At 35.9% G+C, this 21,006-nt stretch overlaps 1 protein-coding gene across 1 annotated transcript in view; it reads right to left on the reverse strand.

Annotated features, from left to right (window-relative positions):
• The window catches only part of ntrk3a (neurotrophic tyrosine kinase, receptor, type 3a), a 280,863-nt gene that overhangs the window by 214,092 nt on the left and 45,765 nt on the right, over nucleotides 1–21,006 (reverse strand). The window contains exons 2-3 of the mRNA XM_073868566.1: nucleotides 12,329–12,403; nucleotides 8,097–8,168 (exon numbers count right to left, since the gene is read on the reverse strand). Coding sequence (XP_073724667.1) covers nucleotides 8,097–8,168; nucleotides 12,329–12,403 — 147 coding nt within the window. The remainder of the gene's footprint in view (nucleotides 1–8,096; nucleotides 8,169–12,328; nucleotides 12,404–21,006) is intronic.

Consider the following 21,006-nt stretch of genomic DNA (forward strand, 5'->3'; position numbering starts at 1 on the left):
CATCAGGCCAAATAAAGATCTCAGCGGGGCATTGGGACCTTCCAAGCCCGGGGAGACAGTGGATCGCCCCGCTTTTAACTGATGAGCGTCCCGTCACATTTTAGGGAGGGAGACGTGACAGACTGACTAACCGCACAGTCAAAGGATTATTTTGGAGTTCGTTCAGAGAAGGAAAAGATGTAAGCCGTTTTAACGCGCGCACGTCCCCCATTGTGAGGGGAATAAAACAGCAGCCACATCGACAGTGGAATGAATAAATAATGCCATCTTAGAAACAAAGATAGAAAGATGGATAGAGAGAAAGAGAGAGACAGCGATGGAGAAAGATTAAAAAACTGAGTTTGCATGGCAAGGCCAGAAAAAGAACAATAGAAAGAGAGGTTTGAATAAGAAGGCAAAGCTTGAAAAACTAAGAGTGGGTAATAAAGAGGAGGTTCAAGACAAAAAAGTTGGAGAGGAATGCCAAAAAATATCTTGTGAGCGGCGATACAACATGTCCTAACCAGGCACGACATGGTAGGTTATCCAGCAATAAGCAATTTGTCTGTCCGCACTGTAGGCGAAAGTCTGCGCAATGCAGCACAATAAAAGCCAATCAGAACATAGTTGATGATTAATGTACAGGGGTTACCTGCCGTGGCAGTGCTGGAATACAAACCAAGCAATATGACATTTTTATTGTAGAACTAAGAAAAGTATGCATTTTATTTCTTACAATTATACTGTATATATAATTAACTAAAATATAATGGCAATTCAAAATGGTTTCTTCTTTGCACAACCTGCAGAGTATTCCAGATTTTTTGTTGAACTACTAGTTGTATGTGAAGAGTTTGGTTCCAAAACGCGATAAACTGCATTTTTGAAAAAAAATGAGTTACTGCCAAAATCAGTATTATATCAGGTCAGTATTTAAAAGTAAATAATTAATTTTACGCAAAATCCAATATCCGCCGTGCTATTCTGTCATCTTTTCTCCCTTTTTTCCCAACATGCGATAAACACCACTCCTCCTTTTTTTCAGAACGCAATAAATCCCACAGCGCACCATTCACGCAATGTAAACAAACAATCGCGGAGCGTTGAGAACACGGAATCTTAGTTTTCCTCATCTACTTTGTACTTTGTGATCAACAAACAAAACAAAATAATACTTTAATGGCATTGATGAACCTGTGATGGTGTTCTGTGACGGAAAAGATTGTCATCAACATCTAATAATTTAAGCGAAGGTGCTTATCTCACGACAGCATCAAGCTTCTCATGCTAACACATTGACCTTGGGCATTTTATGAAAAACTTTACATTATTTTACTCAAAGTCAACGAAAATCGAGCAGGACCAAAACATTTTACAGCTGATCGCTCTGAAAAACGTTAAGCAACGACGTCAAGTACGCTGCAATGACAGTGATCTTAATATGACAAAGTAAGTGTTTTGATTAATGACATTAATGTTTATTTTTTATCAGTGTGTACAACTGTTCAACTAAATGAATATAAAATGGTAAAGATGAATGCACATTTATATATTGAATTAATAGATTTCTAGCATTTTGAAACAAAAACTGTCATGGATTTATTGCATTTTGTGGAAAAAATAATTCGTTTTTATAATAAATATTTGAAAATCAAGTTATGGATTTGAATTTTTTATGTTGTTATAATCTAAAGATGCTATGGGAAACTTTGTAACAGAAAATAGTGTTTTCATCTTGTCACTTTCTTGGTATAGAAAACACGTTTTTACCGAAATTTGTCAAAATGGATTTATTGCGTGTTGGAACCAAACTCTTCATATTCATATAACTGTGTAAATAAAATCTTTTTTTTATCATAAATTATTTTGTGCGGTACTATCTTGTTAAAGCTATAAAAGGAAAACAGATTAACTTATTAACACAGGGGGTTTTCAAAAAATGCTGTCAGACGAACCCCCTTGACCTAAATTATTTACTTAAGGCACCCCCTGAGATTTAAGTAAATATTTCAACAATTTAATAGCACATTTGCATGTTTAACAGACACATTTTTCCTCCCTTTAAAAGTTTTTATCAGTAGTATTTTACATAGTTATTGTTGTTATTATATTATATTATAGTTTATAAGTTTTAAATATGGATATTTTCTTACAAATTCTTATCAGTAACACTCAGAAGGCCTTTATTTAGCCCCTGGAGCTGTGTGGATTACGTCTTTGAAGGATGAATGCACCTCTTTGGGCTTCAAAGTCAGAAGTTGATCCCTGGTCCATGTTTACTGCATTTAAATAACTTTTATTGTGTTCACCTGATAAAAGATAATCGTGTACACGAAGGATGGCTTGAGGGTGAGCAAATCGTGTTCGTGTATAGCTCAGTGGTAGAGCATTGTGTTTGCAGCGCAAAAGATCATAGGTTCAGGGAACATGACTACTAAAGAAATGTATAGCTTGAAATGCACTGGAATATATATGCATATATATAAATTATTGGGTAGTTTTCATTATTTGTTTCCAAATTTTTGACCAGTATACTGTAAAAATAGCATAAATACACTATATTACAGCTGCTCACACAATTAAAACATATCAGGTAAGTGTAAATTTGTATGACAAAATTAAACCGTGAACTAAAATGCACTTAAAGGAGACATATCATGAAAATCTGACTTTTTCCATATTTAAGTGCTATAATTGGGTCCCCAGTGCTTCTATCAACCTAGAAAATGTGAAAAGATTAACCCAGTAACTTGAAAAAATAGGTCATTGAAATTTGATGATGTTTGTGATGTCAGAAGGGGATAATACCGCCCATTAATTGGCACTATCCAACCAAAGCACTGCCATTTAGTGCCGAGATCAGCTCATTTGCATTTTAAAAGACACCCAAAATGGCAAATATTTGCTTGCACCTTCAAAGTGGCAATTTTAGCATGCTATAATAAATTATCTCTGGGGTATTTTGAGCTAAAACTTCACATACATACTTCTGGGGACACCAAATATTTATTTGATATCTTTAAAAAGTCTTGTAAAATGTCCCCTTTAAGTTTAGACTATATTAACTCTTTCCCCGCCAATGACGAGTTATCTCGTCAATTAGGAGAAACCATTTTCTTTCCAATGATTCTTTCCTGACAATTTTTTATGGTAATCTGTAATTCCCCTATTATCCACTCTTACCAAATTTATTAAAAAAATTAATGCAAAAACAAATTTTATCAATTTTAAACTCTGTGTATATTTAGATCATCGTTTTGAATCTGATCTCTAACAAAATTCCTTTACAAATAGATAAAACATTTTTATTTTCTCTAGGGTGACCATACGTGCCATTCTTCCCGGACACGTCCTGGCCAGGATTTCGGGTGCGTCTTCCGGAAGTCGTATTTGTTGACCGCATATGCCATTCGGTTAAAAACATTAGACATACAAACGTAGTTTCATTCTTACCTTAAAATGTAACGGTTGCTTTTCTGTGATAATAATAATAATCCTCTATGACGTATTAGGTCGACAAATACAACTTCCGGAAGACACCCAAAATCCTGGCCAGGGCGTGTCTGGGAAGAATGGCACGTATGGTCACCCTATTTTTACGTTTGTTTGTTTGTTTGAAAGCAGAGGGTCTGTTCTTTCATTTGATATATTTGAATGTTTATATATTTATAGTAGAAAATTTTCCTGGAAGACATTTTGTGAAACTTTTGTGAAAATCACTAAAAAAATGCTGTCAGGCAACTTTAAAAAAAAAAGGGAATGGCAGGCAGGGCAGGGAATGAGTTAAAAAACTGTGACCAAAACAAAACAACAAAAACAAAATGAATACAACTGCAAGTGGTTTGTAAAAAGCAATCTTTCTTTGAAGGCTTTGCTTACAGTAAGTGACATTTCGGTGCAGGGGGCTTCATTGAGGAGCAGGTGGATTTTAATGGGTTATTCTCTGGTCTTTCTCTGCCATCCTCACAGGAATAACCTTTACAACTTACAACCATCCCTGAAGACACATTGTGTCCTCTCCCATATCAGCCAATGAAAAAACCCTCCTCCAAAAATCCACACAGCAACCTTTCTTTTCACCACACATGGCCAGTAGACACATGAAAGCAAATACCTCACTTCAAAAAGCAGGTAGACCAAAGCCGGTTGAAAGCAATAGCCTCTTGTATTGATTTCTTTGTCTTTTATCTAAAGTGGGCTGAAAACAAATTTCCTTCAGCAGATAGGGTACCAAAAAACAAGGAATAAACATGCAGCAACAGCACGTTCAACAGTGAGACTTTTACCGCAAGGGCCGTAGAGTTTTCAAAGCTTTACTGCTAAAGATTTTCGTTAAAGTCAACATCGGGTCAGAATTGACCCTGTTTACCTCATTAATAGAAGTTGATGGTCCTACGGTACATAATTTATCGCTTCAAAGTATTTAAGAGAGAAAATGTTTGCCTTCGTAATTCAAAAAAACTCGCTCAAGTGAACCAGTAATTTAGGCACGCCCTTTTATTTATAAAACTACACCCTACAAATATACATTTATACCACTGAGGGCATAACAGAGATATGAGCAGCAGAATCACTTATGAGCTGAACTTGATGCTTAAAAGAAAACACAATTTTTTTTCAACATTTTACTATGTTCTTACATCAACTCAAGATGAATTAATAAATATCTATCTTTTTTCAATGCGTGCACTTTTAATCTCTGTACAGCCCTTCTTGAATGTGTTAGCATTTAGCCTAGCCCCATTCATTCCTATGGTTCCAAACAAAAGTTTTATTTTGTGTCACCATACTTACTCGTGTAAGTACGCATGTAACAGTCTTTAAATAGGGAAATCTTGGAAGTGTTTGGTGGCATCCCTGTTTGGAGCCATAGGAATGAATGGGGCTAGGCTAAATGCTAATATATTCAAAAAGCGCTGTACAAAGATTAAAAGTGCACGCATTGAAAAAGATAGGTTTGTATTAATTAATCTAAGTTGAGGTAAGAACATAGTAAAATATTAAAAAACGGTTATGTTTTCCTTTAACTTCAATGATCCATACCAAGTATGGGCTTTCCTGTGAACACGCACAATGACTGACGATAATGTCTCTACAAAGTTTATAAATAAATTAATACAGCCTAAATTTGTCCAACGCAATCACATTGCAATTAATATTAATCTTAATTCGTATTAATCTGTATGACCACATTTGTAAGTTTTGTACATTATTCGTAAGTTTTCACCCGTGTGACGTTGCGGTTAAGGGTGGAGTTTCATTATTGTTGTATTTTTTTTATTGTTATTCGTTTCATACGAATTATACGAACTAGCCAACTCGTAAAATATGTACGAATTCCCATAAGATCCGGCTGGTTTGGTATAATACTTCAACTCTCTTTTTCCATTCCGATAAGACGAATCAACTTTCTGGATGGTCGAATTAATAAATGTATAAAATTATGTACAGAATGGAGAGCATAAACCAATCGCAAAGTGCTAAATTAGCAAGTCAAACATTGCTGACATTTGATCGATGAAGAGTGATACTTTTGTTTGACAAAACATAACCGTCTCTCTCTGCCAGCTGCCAGGGTATCCATTGATCCAGAAGAGCAAAAATGCATTTATTAGCACTTGAATCCTTAAGGAACTCAAGTTATGGCTCCAGTAGGTCTGTGGAAGCATAGCGCTGATGTATAAATCATCCACGTCAAATGTTTGGGGCATAAAACAGGGGAAATTGATCAGAACACTGATGCTTTGTTTCTGGGGACCTGACCCGCTTCTTTGTGTCGGGAATGGCACGTCTGAAAGTCTCAGGGTTTTTTGGCTCATAAAAGTCAGTGCTGTGTGAAGGCCACACACTAGGACCCGAAAAAAACCCAATGGCATTACTGTAGTTATCTGCCTGCCTTCTGGGTCACATTCAACAGCTATTGGCAGAACATTCTGGCTCTATAAATCACATATACAGTTCGTGAATGCCCATAGGCGTTCAGAGAAAGACATACCAATATGTGTTGACCAATCAAACAGTGCCCCCAGTATCTTAAAGGGTAGTGCATCCAAAATGAGAAACGGTGACCGTGTACTGACCCTCATGTTTTTTTGTATAACATGTTTTTGGACAAGCGCTAATGTCCAGGTTTTCCGAAGGCTGACGTGAAAGACCATTCCAACACGACCTACTCAAGTCTTCACAGTGGATATATGTTTTGACAAATACATGGCATAAAGAGTTTTCAAACATTCCCGGAGCGTTCCAGTGACACATATAAATTTGTATATGCGTCGGTTTATGACAGCGAGAAAATAAGAAGTGCATTTGCAGGCCGTGATGGACAGCTCAAATTGGGGCGCGCTGTGTCGAGGTGACAGTACGAGATTCAATGTCCTTTCCACAGCTCACCGGCAGGAAATTGGGAAATAACAGACCTGTCACATTCGTGCCATTGAGCATTCATTAAGTAAATCATCTCTCTGCCTTTCTTTCCCTCTCTTTTGGTTTCTCCATTTCATTCATCTCCACGACTCAGCCCTACCTCAAACAACCTTTGTTTATTCTGTACACACAACAAAGGGTTCGACGACTGTCTGAACGAGGAATCCGACAGAATGAGAATTTCAACAGGCAAATGGTTTAGCCAATTATCCAAAGAAGTCATTTCAGTCAAGCGATCTGAAACAACATATATGTTATATATATATTTAATGATTCTTAACTTGAATCTTTTTTATCACAAGACAGGACTTTCACTATATGGGTGATTCTCACGAAACCATTGAAACACCACGGCACTAATGATTTTAGCTTTAAAATGTGTAATATAGTAACATTAAAAAGCATCAGAATTAACACAATACTGTGTTCTACCTTGCACAATGTGTGATTTCAACATAAGAATTTATTATTGTAAATTTTATCTAATTTTCTGCTGAAATTCTCATTACCGCAATGTGTCTGGCTGTGTTTGAACATGCGTTATGTTGTAATTTAATCAAATTAACACAAAAATATTAAGAAAAAAAATAAACGGATGTTTTGCTAGACTACTTTAGATGACAGAAAAAATATTTACTGAATATTCATGTATAATAATAATGAAGAAAAATTAGGAAAATGATGTGTCCATGCCTCATGTTCTCATCCTCCGCAACACTTTTTGAGAACAATTTAAGCACACATACAGAATTTTAATAAAGTTTGATTTTGAGTGACCAAGCACATGGACCAGTTACTTCAAGATGGCTACCAGGTAAGATCATTTTTTTACAGTTAATTTGAAATATTGTCTTGTCAGAATGCTTACACGACATTTTGATTATCATTACCGCAACAGATGCTTATTAAATGTTAATTTAATTAATAGAAGCATAATACTTTGATTTTAAATGCATGTGCAGAATCTCCAAATTATGTTCTTTCAGGTTTGTCATGTCATTTTGAAAATATGTCAGTGTTGATGTTTTCTGACTGTTGCGGTAATGAGATTTTTTAGGACAAATTTTTAAAATTATGTTACAAAAAGTGTTAAATGATAAGTAAAAGTTTTTAAATGAATGTTCCCATTTACTCCAGACTTTGTTTTTCAATGTCTGGTGACTGGTGGGAAAAAAGTAAATTTAAGCAATTTTTACATTTTCATGCTTGACATTTTTAAAACCAAGTTTTCGTGAGAATCACCCATATATTAAGCATGGCACTTTCTTACATTCACCGTAAAGCATCTTGTTAACATCGATAGTCTTGATGTACTGTAATGCAACCTAGTCATTACATACAAACAAGTAATGTGACCTGCATTTTTCAAACCGCAACCCCCAAGACTGCTTAGTAGCACACTGCAGGGATCTTTATCATTCTTAACTATGCATGATAGGCCCGAGCATCTTCTGAATAAGGAGGCTATAAGGAGCAACCATGATATGGGTCAGAGCAACCAAATGCACAAAATGCATTGTTCTCATTTGCTGAACACGGTCTACTTAGGAAGATTTACTGCTTACTGCACATGAACAGGAGAACCCAATCTGTCTTTAGCTGTGTAAGTGTGAATGGGTCTGAAGGAACAAACAATGAACTTTCAAATGGGGTGTTTAATCAGAAGGTTGCATAAAGCCAGCAGAACTTACATGTAACGCAGGTTAGGGTTCTTCGCAAACGCTCGCGACTGAATCCCACGTAGGTTGCAGTTCACAATGCTCCTGGAATAGAAATCATAAATAAAGATTAGGACGTTACGAGAACAATGATCACACTTTAAACCAAACTATTCTCTTAGTGAGCACAATTTCACAACGCGACTATTTATTAATCGAATTATCCACATATATATTTTGGCTACCCCCCAATATATCACTTAAATTCATTATAGATACTTAAAGTACTGAATAGGCTTTAAATTAAAGGAAGAAATATATTTTATTTGATTTAACTTAGGTGACATTGTGGCAAGTTTTGTATGTATTTTTAGAAGCTGCATCTCAATTAGCATGTAGACCATTCTTTATATATATGTACAATTATGCTAATGTCCTCCACCGTTAGGTTGCTCTGATTAGCCTTAAAACATTCTGAAAAGATCTCATTTAAAGCAAATCATGGGTCTAAAAGGTGGTGAGCTGGGAAAAAGAAGTGTGAAGGACCAGTTCACGTTCATCATTTTAAATGGATCTGACAGCAGCTAAGGGCTAACCGGGCTGCTAATTGCTAGCAGCGGTGTCAAAAAGGGAAACGTGGAAATAAAAGGAGAAAAACATCATCTAATCTTCTCTTACAATTTATCTTCTCCCCTCAAGGAATGTCATTAAGGGCACAATATCATCAAGAGCCCGCATCCATGCTCCCAGACTTATTTACCCAGGCAGCTGGAATCAATTACGTGTATTGAAGACATTTTTTCTATTGGCATTTCTGAGATGTTTATTTGCATGAGTACCCTCATCTATTGTCATTACAGACACGTGTCTAAGCGAATACATCAATGCGTTTCTTTTAGCGTGTGGTTGGAAATGAATGCCCAACAAACACGACGCTAAACATGGATAATTATCTCAATTTGATTGGAAACATAAATTGTGGTCTCAAGCCAGACGAGATGTGTTCTGAAAAGGACAACTATGTGTTAAATTATCCTTTAACTCAGACTTAAATTACACTCTAAAGAACTAAAATTTTTCCCTTGACTTCAATCATTTAGAAGATAGGAGCTAGCGGGTTCCCAAAAATTATATGCAGTTACACAAAAATGAATCATGTATGCATGCACTTTCTCTTTAAAATTACGTATATATGAATATACCACTTTTCTATAATTTGATTAATAAATACATGACCAAAAGAAAATGTAAACAAATGGTTTAAAAATGAATTCAACTGTTTTCTGTGCCTCATTGATATAAACAGGGACCTTATTTGCACTGACAAATATAAAAGCTTTTATAAGAGGAGTGCTATTTTAACGTATTCAACTATTGCTGCATTCGCGTCATGTCGTAGTTGCAGTAATTACAAGATAACAACCTGTGATGTTCTACTTAAGACATCTTTTTCATACTCGGAAATGATCTGTTTCTGTGGCAACACACCAATTTGAATGCATTTCATTTATGTTCGCATTAATTTTGCAGTACGATATTAGTCTACATTGACAATAGCAAATGATATGAACTATTAAACCAAAACAATTAAGACATAATCACTTAACTACTTTTCACTCCTCAAGTTGACGGCAATCTTAGTGTTTCTGTTTGCACATAACACTGAGGCGTTCAGTGATAAAAGTCAGAGTTTACAGGTTGTAAAAAAATATGAGTATGAATGTCGAATTCTGTTATTACGATAATTCCAACATGACATGAATACACCTGAGATTAGGAATGTGTAAAATTCCTGCAACTTCTTGGATAACTTCACTTCAAAATTAAAGCTCCTTTTTTCCAGCAAAATAGAAAAGGGGTTTTCAAACAGGGATACGAAGACCCCCAGGGGGCCCTCAGAAAGTCTCAGACAAAAAAGATAAAGCAAAAATTTATAAAAAAAAAAAAAAAATCTTATGACAAAAAAGTTTCATTTGTCCTTAGCACTAATTTCTTGCTACATACATAATTGTTTATACACTCACCTAAAGGATTATTAGCAAGACCTGTTCAATTTCTCATTAATGCAATTATCTAATCCAGAGGTCCCCAACCACCGGGTCGCGACCCAGTACCGGGTCGTGGACAAGTTGCCACCGGGTCGCAAGTACGTCCCGGAATTTTTTTTATAATAGCCACGTAATAGCTTAATCGGGTATTTTGTACTTTAAGAGCCGACTTCAAATAACATCGATCATTTCCACTGTTGTACAGAGTCGCGCTCTCTCTTTTTCTTGGTCTCTCTCTCTCTACCAGCGCATCAGCGATCACATTGCTGTCATGAGTTTTGAGCATACAGTACTTCTAAAACACAATCGATCAAAGAATTGCAGAGTTATAACTTTATGAATAATTTGCAAATGTACCTCGCAAATCATGTAAATACGCGGAGACGTTCAACTGTGTGACATGGACATCGCAAATGACTGAAAAGTCATTATTTTATTCTTCTTTAAAACAACTTCAGAATTATCCAGCGATCGTGGCACCATGATCATAATAAACTATTAATCATATTTTAACGGCTGTGCTTTTAACGTAGGTTTGAAAAGGAACCTAAACTGTCAATCATCATTAAAATCATATGGTAAACGTGAGCCTCTGCGCCCAGCCGCAATTCTTCTGGCATCTCTCCTCCTTCACTGCATTTTTTTTTTGTTCTGTTACTTGGACTTGGGGCTCGAGCCCGACCAAGATTCGAGCTGCCTCCGAGAACAGCAAGCCAAGTTCATTTACCATTAATTATTAAGACTAAATGGACAGGTAAACTAGTGAAACAATGAAAGTAAAAAAACAATCCGCCAAAATATGGTTTTACACATCTATAGAAAATATACTATAAATAAAGCAATTATTCATTTTCCTAATGCAAGGTTATGTTTATTCCGTTTAAAACGTTATACATTTCAAAAAGAAAATTTTCTGCATTTTCATACTACAGTGCCATTTATCTCACTCATTGGGGCTTATCAAACACAGTATAAATCTTTATTTTTATTAACTCTTTCCCCACCATTGATGAGTTAACTCGTCAATTAATAGAAAACAATTCCCTGTCAATGACGAGTATTTCCGGCTTTCCGCAATTCCGCTATTATCCGCTATTATAAAACCTGGACGTATCGCCCTAGGGAAAGCAGCTGTATGTCCGTGTAAGTTTTGAAGACCGCTCTGAATCTGATCTCTATCAAAATTCCATCACAAAAATGGAATTATCTCAGCTTTTTGCTCAAAATTTGTGTTTTTGTAGAAACCTACCCATATTTGAGAGGTGGTAAAAAGAGAACTAATGAAAGTAGGATGAAAAGTTTTTTTTAAGCAGATGATCTGTTCTTTCATTTGATATATTGTATGTATATTGTATAAAATCATGAAAAATTCTGGCGCTGGCTGGCAACTTTAAAAAAAAAACTCTAATGGGGAAAGAGTTAATGTACTGTATATACATTTTAGGATGGAGGTCCCTTACAAAAGGCTCATCATATTCGATGGTCTTTAGCATCATAAAGTCTGATAACCCCTGCATTAGAACACAATAGAGCTGTTTCCGATTCATCGGCCAAGAAATTTCACCAAATTCTCCAAGCCAGGTGTGACCCCACCTTCACTGTGGGAAAACTCTAATTCTTCTCAGCTCAGCGGTCTCTATTAATTGGCAGACTGTGATCAGGTACCGCCACGTCCCCTCAAGTAAAAGTACAAGTAGAAAGTAGCCTTGCGCGGGTGGGAGTTAACAACTAATGAGAAGCTTATTAATCATTGCTCTAGGTCTTCATTAACTGAGCTGCGAAAGAGAGAAGAGGCTTTTCTGGAAAGCCCTACTGGAGAGGAGATGTTTTAAAGGAAGATGCGAGTATTATTATCATAGCTGACTGGATGAGGTAAAGCGAGTTAGCCTTCATCTCGTGACCAGATGGAGGGTGTTAAGGGATATAATTAAATTTTCTGGCTACTTCTGCTGCATTATTTGATCATTTTAAAGCAGGCCTCTGGGAGACACTTTTATGTGGTGCTAGCCAGGAAAGAATTTTGATGGCGCTACGGAACGGTGCTAGCGCGCTACCGTTCCACAGATGCCACATCAAAAAGCTATCGTTGGGTATTTTCGTCTTGAGATTCGAAGTGCCGTGACTTCCGCTTGGGTCCGCTTGTTATTATCTGCATGTTCAGAGGCTAAATGAGATTAGCAATCTGCTCAAAGAGAATGGACCTGTTATGTTACTCACAGTCTCTGAAGGCCAGTGTATAGCTCCATGTCCACACTGCTCAACGTCTGCAAGCCCGACCAATTCTCAATATGTCTGTAAAAGAAATCAAGAATATAAATTAGTTCAGTTTCGTTACTTTTATTGTCCGCAAATTAGAAATTTTCCTTTGGCCCCACCATACTATAAACAAGAACAAGCAGCCACAGAACAAACATGTCATCATCTGAGACAACGTAGTCATAAATCGTGTTCTGTAGAACAGTTTGTCCATTTAGGGCTACTGTAGTAACATGGCGGCGACTTCCATGTAAGGGTACCTGCGATGTATGGAGATAAAAATGGCTCATTCTAAGGTAATAAAACAATATAGACCGTTTCATCGGACGCACGTGCGGTGATGCGATGCGCATCTGGTCCGACTTTTACTTCCGGTTTCAGTTTTTTAATGGTCTGACTATTTGCTAAACTGAACTCTTGAACAAATACCTCGTTGAAAATAAGTTTTGGTTTCCTAGGTAACCTACGTGTTGTTTTTTTAGCTTGTTATATAAATAAACTACGTTTAAAGTACTTTGTTGTTTTATTCTTAGCAGAGTTTACCGGAAATTACGTGTTGACCACGGACGCCGCTTGTTTATGTTGTTACTGCTGAAACCGTCTATAATTCGTCAAGTAAAGTCTTTATACACAACTGATAATAGTTATCTATATTGCATTGCATTTCTGTCAAGAGATCCTTCTAAAAGTGCAACATTGCACCTTTAAGTCTATAGAAGGAAAAAAGTAGACGATAGAATAATAATTAAGAAAATTAATTAATTAATTAATTAAGAGGATTTTATAGTAATACGTAGTGGAAAATATGGTACCTGGACTTTAGGATGATGCAAAAAGGCAACATGACCACCTTAAGCTACTATAAGATGGTTTGTCACTGATCTAAGATGGTGTACATGTATGGACCAGTTATTGATCAGCTACAAACCCACTTTAATTTTTTTTCATTACATTGAAACACAATAGAAAGAATACAGGAGACAGGTATTACTGTAGAAGTGTGAAAAATACTACAAGCCAGATTCAAACAACAGCCCAAAGTATCAAAGCTCTTGAACCACGCCTTCAACAGCTCAAGAACATCTGATAAAACCAAGAAAACCTAGATATTTAAGGACAAAAATAGACATGTTCATCATTTTTATTGAAGCAGCTTAATATGCATGCCAGTGGATGACTGAAATAAACTAGACCTCTTCATCGCAGCTGCGATGAGAGCCAGCTGGCTTCATCATTTGAGAGTATATAAATTAGCACCCATTACAACACAGAGTCTGATTAATCAATGTTTTCAGAAGTTTCACCAACGCCGTAACTATGTTTCTAGAAGTTTCCACCCGTTTCGCCACCTCAAACACCCTGGGCTTCCTCTGCTAAACACAGATAAACACAGACGCCCGTGAGAGAACGAGAGCTCGCCGATGAGCAAGGCTTCCTGTTCTGTGCATCACGGTTCTCTTAATGAAATATTCAGCTGGAGTTTTCTTATTGCAAGAATTTAGATGGTTTCCTTTTGAACCGTTGTGAATCAAACTAAATCTGTTGAATGCTAAAGAAAACCAAAAATAAGTCGAGACAGATTTCAACAGCATGGAGATAATAGAAATATTGCATGAATAGACTGCTACGGGATGCAATAGAAGAACCATGTTGGGTTGTATGCAGGGGTTAAATTGGAATTTGTTATGTGGGAGGGCTCTGTGTTGCCACTGGTGTGTTTCAGTGACCTCTGATAGGATTTGATACGTTTCAGCTTTTAAGTGCTCTGTGCCAGAGCATGACCCAAAATATTTTAAAAAGAGCATCTGAATTTGCATTAAATTATGCAAATATATGAGTCTGACACGGTGCACATGTCATCATGCACAATTGATCAAACTTTCAGAAAAAAATGAAGCTATAATAAGAATCATACCATATCCTTGACTAATTATAGGCATAAGATACCCCAAAAGACTCAGTTAAAGGGGTCATATTATGAGATTTATTTTAAGATGTAAAATAAGTCTCTGGTGTTTCCAGAGTACATATGTGAAGTTTTATCTCAAAGTACACCATAGATAATTAATTTTAGCATGTTAAAATTGATACTTTGTAGGCCTGAGCAAAAAAAATTGCTGTTTTGGGGTGTGTCCTTAAAAATGCAAATGAGTGGATGAAATCCAAACACTGATCGCAATTAGGGCTGCAACAACAGATCGATTAAATCAATAAAAAACAATTACTAAAAGAGTTGGCAACGAATTTCCTAATCGATTCATTGTGTCGCATGACGCAGAGACGTTTAATTAAAAAAAAAACTTCAATTAAGCGCGGAGCGGAGTGAACACACTCGTGCTGCGTCCCAAACCGCCTACTTCCATACTATATAGTAGGCAAAGAGTACGAGAAGTAGTGCTTTTCGCCTACTATATAGTATGGAAGTAGGCGGTTTGGGACGCAGCGTCGGTCTCTCTCGCGCACTGTTGCTTGCAGAGTTCGGCACCTCATAGACAGGGCGGAGAGAAGACAGGGCAGATGAAAGAAAAAAAAACAGCGAAGGTAGAGGAAAACCACATGTCAGTGTTTTACTCCTCCCAAACGTCACATGGAAACTAGCGGGCAAAGAGGTAAACAAACAAAGACGACACGTTTATGCTTTATGGAGCGACGACAGCAGGTAAAAAAGTTTCTAGAACGAATAAAAAACTCCAATGAAATTAAACAAAGAAATATAACTTCGAGAGAGAGTTTTTTTTTCTTTCTGTTAGTCCATTTTTATTTTATTTTATTAATATTGTAACTGCTCGGGTATGTTCAAGGAGCAACATGTTTGTGCAATTTCTACAGATTTGAATAAGGGATTGGAAATTTATGCTTTTCTTGTTTTTGATCCGATTCATCGATTAATCGGAAAATAATCGAGGGATTAATCGATTATTAAAATAATCGTTAGTTGCAGCCCTAATCGCAATGATGATGGTTTGTTTAAATTTAAAATCAATTGTGCAGTCAATTGTTTTTCTTCTCTCTCTCTTTGGAGAAATGGAAGTGCCGAGAATAGATAGTGGAGATTAAGGGGCGGTATTATTGTAACTGGCCTTGCTACCTACATCACAAAACAGTTGAAATCTGAATGACCTATTTTTACATGCTTGCAGAGAATGGTTTACCAAAACCAAGTTACTGGGTTGTTGTTTTTCACATTTATTATTTTGATAGAAGCACTGGGGACCCAATTATAGCACTTAAAAATGGAAAAAGTCAGATTTTCAAGCTATGATCCATTTAACAAGAAAATGTACAAGATATCAGCAACATGTCTTATAAATTAGCTAATTAGCTAGTAAATACAATTACTATTGTAATATACAGTATACAATATAATGTAAATAATATAAATACAATAAGACAAATACAATTACTATAGTCAGATTACTATAAATCCCAATTTAACCCCTGACTAGACATCGATAGGATAACTGAGCGCATAGTGACAAAAACGATTGACGCATCGTGCAAATGAGTGGTAAAAACCCGATCGCACATTTCATTTTCGCAGCAAATGACCCGCACTTACAAGCATGAAGGCTACCTCTCATTGGAAGGAATGAAAACACGTTATTGGCTTCGCATCAGTGCACACACAAAAGCACCGGCCGGCACACTGGTGCGGTGCAAAGCGAGACCTTCAGCTTATGTGCCAGGGCTCAGCCCCAAACGGCCCCGGCCCAATTTAAACCCTGGTTGTTGGGTTCTATAGAGTACATCAGAAGTTTTTTTGTGTTACACAAAAGTTTGATAAAGTTTCTTTAGACTATAAAAATAAAAAGTTTGACTAAATGGCTCTTTGAGAAAACTAAACAGGTGCTTTTATGGTATTGCTGTGAAGAACCTTTTAAAATGAACTGTACTACTTTGTATGAAGGACATGGCTTTTTTGCAAATACCATGCAAACATTTACAATGGCTAATCAACTGTAGTATTGTTAAGAAAGAGTGATTCATGTTTAAGCTAAGAGATAGAAACTTCAGAATAATATTTTTAAACCATTCCCATTCTGTGAAACAGTACGACTTTGGAAGCCTTCAGGTTTGAAGGACTTTCCTGGCTGCAGGAAAGTTATTTCCAGCGTCAATGACTGAACATTTCAGATGAACAGCAGGCTGCAACTGCCACTGCCAAGCATCCGTCTTCATGTGCCACAGAGATAATAGAACTGTAGACGGACACTGTGACCCACAAACCATCAATAGATGTTTCACATTCGGATAGTATCTATTATTCGGGTGGATTGCACATATATCTTAAATTCTAATGCATCTCCAATGATCAAACAGAATAGATGAGTGAGAGGTTGTTTTTGTCATGAACAGTACTGAACCTCAAAAACATTGAGAAATGCTTTCCAACATACTGACCAGGGATGTCGTTTTAAGGAGGATCGAAATCAAAATGAGCATTTACAACCCTCCTAATCTTCATGCAATAAGTATTGAAAACATACAGTAGTGCAGTGCTTCTCAATTATTTTCTGTCACGCCCCCCAACTCTCCGCCGCGACTGTAAATAGTATAATTTGTCTATAAAATTACACATCTGCAAAAAAATGTATCCTTATTAACATTGAGAAAACACAAAAAGAAAACACAAAAAAAGAAATATCGATCAACTTACAACAAAGAATAACTTTATTAACATTGTTTTTTAGTCTGTAACAAAAAAAGACTTAAAATGCATCAATTTGCCTGAAATAAAAAAAATCAATCCTTATTTAAAGTATAATATTTTTTGACCATTTGATACTGAAAAATTAAATATAATCAATAAATAATAATAAAAAACACAAGCGGCTTATCAGCGTGATTGGGGTGTAATGTCTTTAAAAATCACTTCCTGAAAAAGTATTTTCCCTGGGGTCTCGCACACCCCCCCCTGGTGTCGCTTCGAGCCCCCCCCTGGGGGTCCCGCCCCAATATTTGAGAACCACTGCAGTGTGTCCCATTAAAATATAAGATGTGCATTGCAAAAAAGGATTTTCAAAAAAAAAATATTGGTATTTTTGTCTTGTTTTCAGTAAAAATATCTAAAAATTCTTAAATTAAGATGCTTTTTCTTGATGAGCAAAATGACCCAAGAAAATAAGTCTAGTTTTTAGATCAAAAATATCAAATTTAAGTGATTTTGTGCATAAAACAAAAACCCCATTGGCAGATTTTTTTGCTTGTTTTATCCACAAAATCACTTAAATTTGATATTTTTGGTCTATAAACTAGACTTATTTTCTTGGGTCGTTTTGCTCATCAAGAAAAAGCATCTTCATTTAAGAATTTTTAGATATTTCTACTGAATACAAGATAAAAATACTAAGATTTTTTTTCATGAAAACTCTTACTTAGTATTTTTTTCTTGTTTTCAGTAGAAATATCTAAAAATTCTTAAATTAAATGATTTTTCTTGATGAGCAAAATTACCTAAGAAAATAAGTCCAGTTTATAGACCAAAAATATACAATTAAAGTAAATTTAAGCCTAATGGTGAGAAAAAAAAAATCTAAAAATACGTTTTCTTTTTTTCTTAAACACTTACTTTAAGCAAAATTTTCGTACCACATTGGCAGATAATTTTGCTTGCACAAATTCAATTACATTGTATGGTTTTTGACTAAAATCTAGACTTATTTTCTTGGGTCATTTTGCTCATCAAGTAAAAGATTTAAGCATTTTTAAATATTTCTACTGAAAACAAGACAAAAATAATAAGTAAGAAAGTCATTTTTTGCAGTTTACATTGACTACAATTTTCTTTAATATTTCTTGATCGTCTATTGTGGTGATATTTTGTAGTTTATCCTGTGCTAAAGGTTCCTTAAAGGGATAGTTCACCCAAAAATGAAAACTCTGTCATTATGTTTACACCTGTATGAGATTTTTTTTTTATTATTCTGTTAAACCGATATTTTGATGAATGAACACAGATGGTACCCATTGACTTCCATAGTAGCAAAAATAATACTATTTAAGTCAATATCGTCAAATGTGCTTAGCATTGTTTATCAAAAAATCTTATTTTGTGTAACATGAGGGTGAGTAAATGATGACAATTTTAATGGACTATGCACTTAAATTCTTTTGAACGCTGAGCACACCAATGCAACATGCAAAAACAAATTGTTATGCATCTTTAAAAAAAAATTGATTAAGAGCAAAGATGTCAATTTTTCGAAGTTTTTGGCCTATACTATATACACTTGCCAAACCAAATTTATAGCCTTGATACTGATAACATATTTTATTTTAAATGATTATCAATGCAAGTCCCTATTTTATAAGCAACATTAATATAAAATTTTAAAAGCATTGCAAAATGTTAATGACAAATAAAAACAGACCTGATTTAAATTTTACATCCAGGTCTGTAAAAGTGACTCATAGTTATTTCTAGCACAACCTCTGTGTTGCAAATTACAGAAATGTATGCACCGAACGAAAACGCATTAGCATTTATAGCCGACTTTCGAAATGCTGTTTCAATCACTAAATCAACACATTACTCCCAGGTGACAACAAAGCCTAAGACAAACTATTAAAAAGAGAAGCAATGCTGCAACAATGCTGCAAATAAATAAACATCTTCCCAACTTTTGCCTGCAAGCAAGATGCGCAGACACCAATTGTATCCCAGGGCACCATAGTTCACCATTACAGCGCTGTGTTGTGCTCCCAAATCATGTTCCGCCTCGCAATTTACGACTAGTTTAAATTACCCACGATGCAATTACACATAACCTAATGAGAAAGCGTTTAATTGAGGAGAGGACTGCCACATCCCCAAGAGCATTAGTTTGTGACGGATGCAAATTCATGCACATGCAGTTTGCAGTCTTGGAAACGTGGCCCAGCATCTCTCCATCCTCCGACAGAACGATCCGCCTGGCTGCTGACAGCACATTTAAGCTGGGGAGGCCATTTTGCGACGCTCCTAAAGAAGTCACAACCAGAGGAGTCTTAATCACTTATTTATCTCTGGCACTTAACGCCGAATGATTTAAAACTTCTGGGATTTGCGACCGTGTTGTGCTCTCAATTCTGTCAGTTCCATCATTCAGTTGCTCTCTCTCTCTCTATCTTTCTCTCTATCACTCTCTCTTTCTATCTCTCCAGACGTTGTTTTTCTTGACACACCGCGTAGCAAGCAGCTGCACGACATGCATTTCCAATAGCTGTGCCCAGGAAATTACAAGCCGCCCTCAATCTGTTGCTGGCATCAGGTTTTCTGAGCTTGGCTTGCACATATTTACATCAGCCGTCGAAATTTAACAATGTCCATATCTGGTTTGAACATGTCCCCTTCTTTTACTCTCAGAAACCCTATCCGTGTGTTCATGTATGTGTGCGTAGGTGTAAACGGGTGTGCATTGATGGATTTAGAACATAAACAGACCACATTCTGCAGAAAGACGCCTTCTGATTGGTTACAACGCAGGAATTTGCCATCAATATTGGTTAAGTCTAATACTAAGTGATATTTACTGTGAAACTAGAGCTCTTTCAGTCTGTTTGCTGGTTAACTGACAAGACAAAAATGCAATGAACTATAAAAATTGCAGTTTCTTCAATATTTCGAAACGAAACCTTTTTAATAATATTATGAATTATAATTTTGAGCTGTATTGATTCATAAATAGTCTTTATCTGCAGAATCTTTCTGTTTTACAAGAAAGTGAAAAGGGTAAATCAGACTATAAAAAAAGGTAAGAAAGAAATTACTCTAGTAAGAATTTTTGAAAAATGTTTTGATTCTTCCACGTTTCTTTTTCGAAGTGAAAACACCTATACTCTGCATTATAATTAGAATTTTTGCAGAAATGGGCATGCCTTAATAAAAAAATCATCTACGCACATGATTTGGAGTAAATAAAAAAAGTCTTATTTTACTGAAACTTTGTGCTCCATAACTGGCGAGTCTGCAGAGTTGACACCAAACAATTTCATCAGCCCTTTTCACACAGAGATTACAAAAAATACACGAAAAATGAGTCGGGGATTTGTGTCCGGGATTCGTCCAGGTTTATTCACGCTGCCAATGATTTTCCAGAATCTGTGAGTGCATTCACACACATACCGTGAAGATCCAGTAAAGACACGTGACGTATTGACGCGTTGTCAATAAAGAGAAAACATTTGCATAAAAAAAGGTGCTACTTAAGAATTTTTATGTTAATCTGCAATACCGCGATTATCCACTAGATTTAGATTTAGGGTAAGACGCACTTACACAATTTATTAAAAAACGTAAGCCAAAATGTTATTTACTAATTTTAAACTGTATGTTTTGATAATCGTTCTGAATCTGATCTCTAACGAAATTCCTTCACAAAAAATGCTATTATTATTTCAGTTTTATGCTAAAAAGAATTCTTTAAAAAAAAATCCTATATTTAAGAGTTTATAAGCAGAGAAAAAAATAAAGATAGGATTAAACGTTTGGATGAAGCCTTGCAGCTTTCCGTAAATATTACGGCAATGCTACTAGGTCCTCTTTACGGGAGCGATCCCAAAACATTTACAAGATGTGTTTATGTTCACACAGAAGCCTCTCTGCCAAATTTACAGAAATTTTCTGGGACCAAAGTGCTGTGTGAATGGGGTCATAGAGC

Source organism: Misgurnus anguillicaudatus, chromosome 6 (genome assembly GCF_027580225.2).
Source record: "Misgurnus anguillicaudatus chromosome 6, ASM2758022v2, whole genome shotgun sequence".
Classification (NCBI taxonomy): domain Eukaryota; kingdom Metazoa; phylum Chordata; class Actinopteri; order Cypriniformes; family Cobitidae; genus Misgurnus; species Misgurnus anguillicaudatus.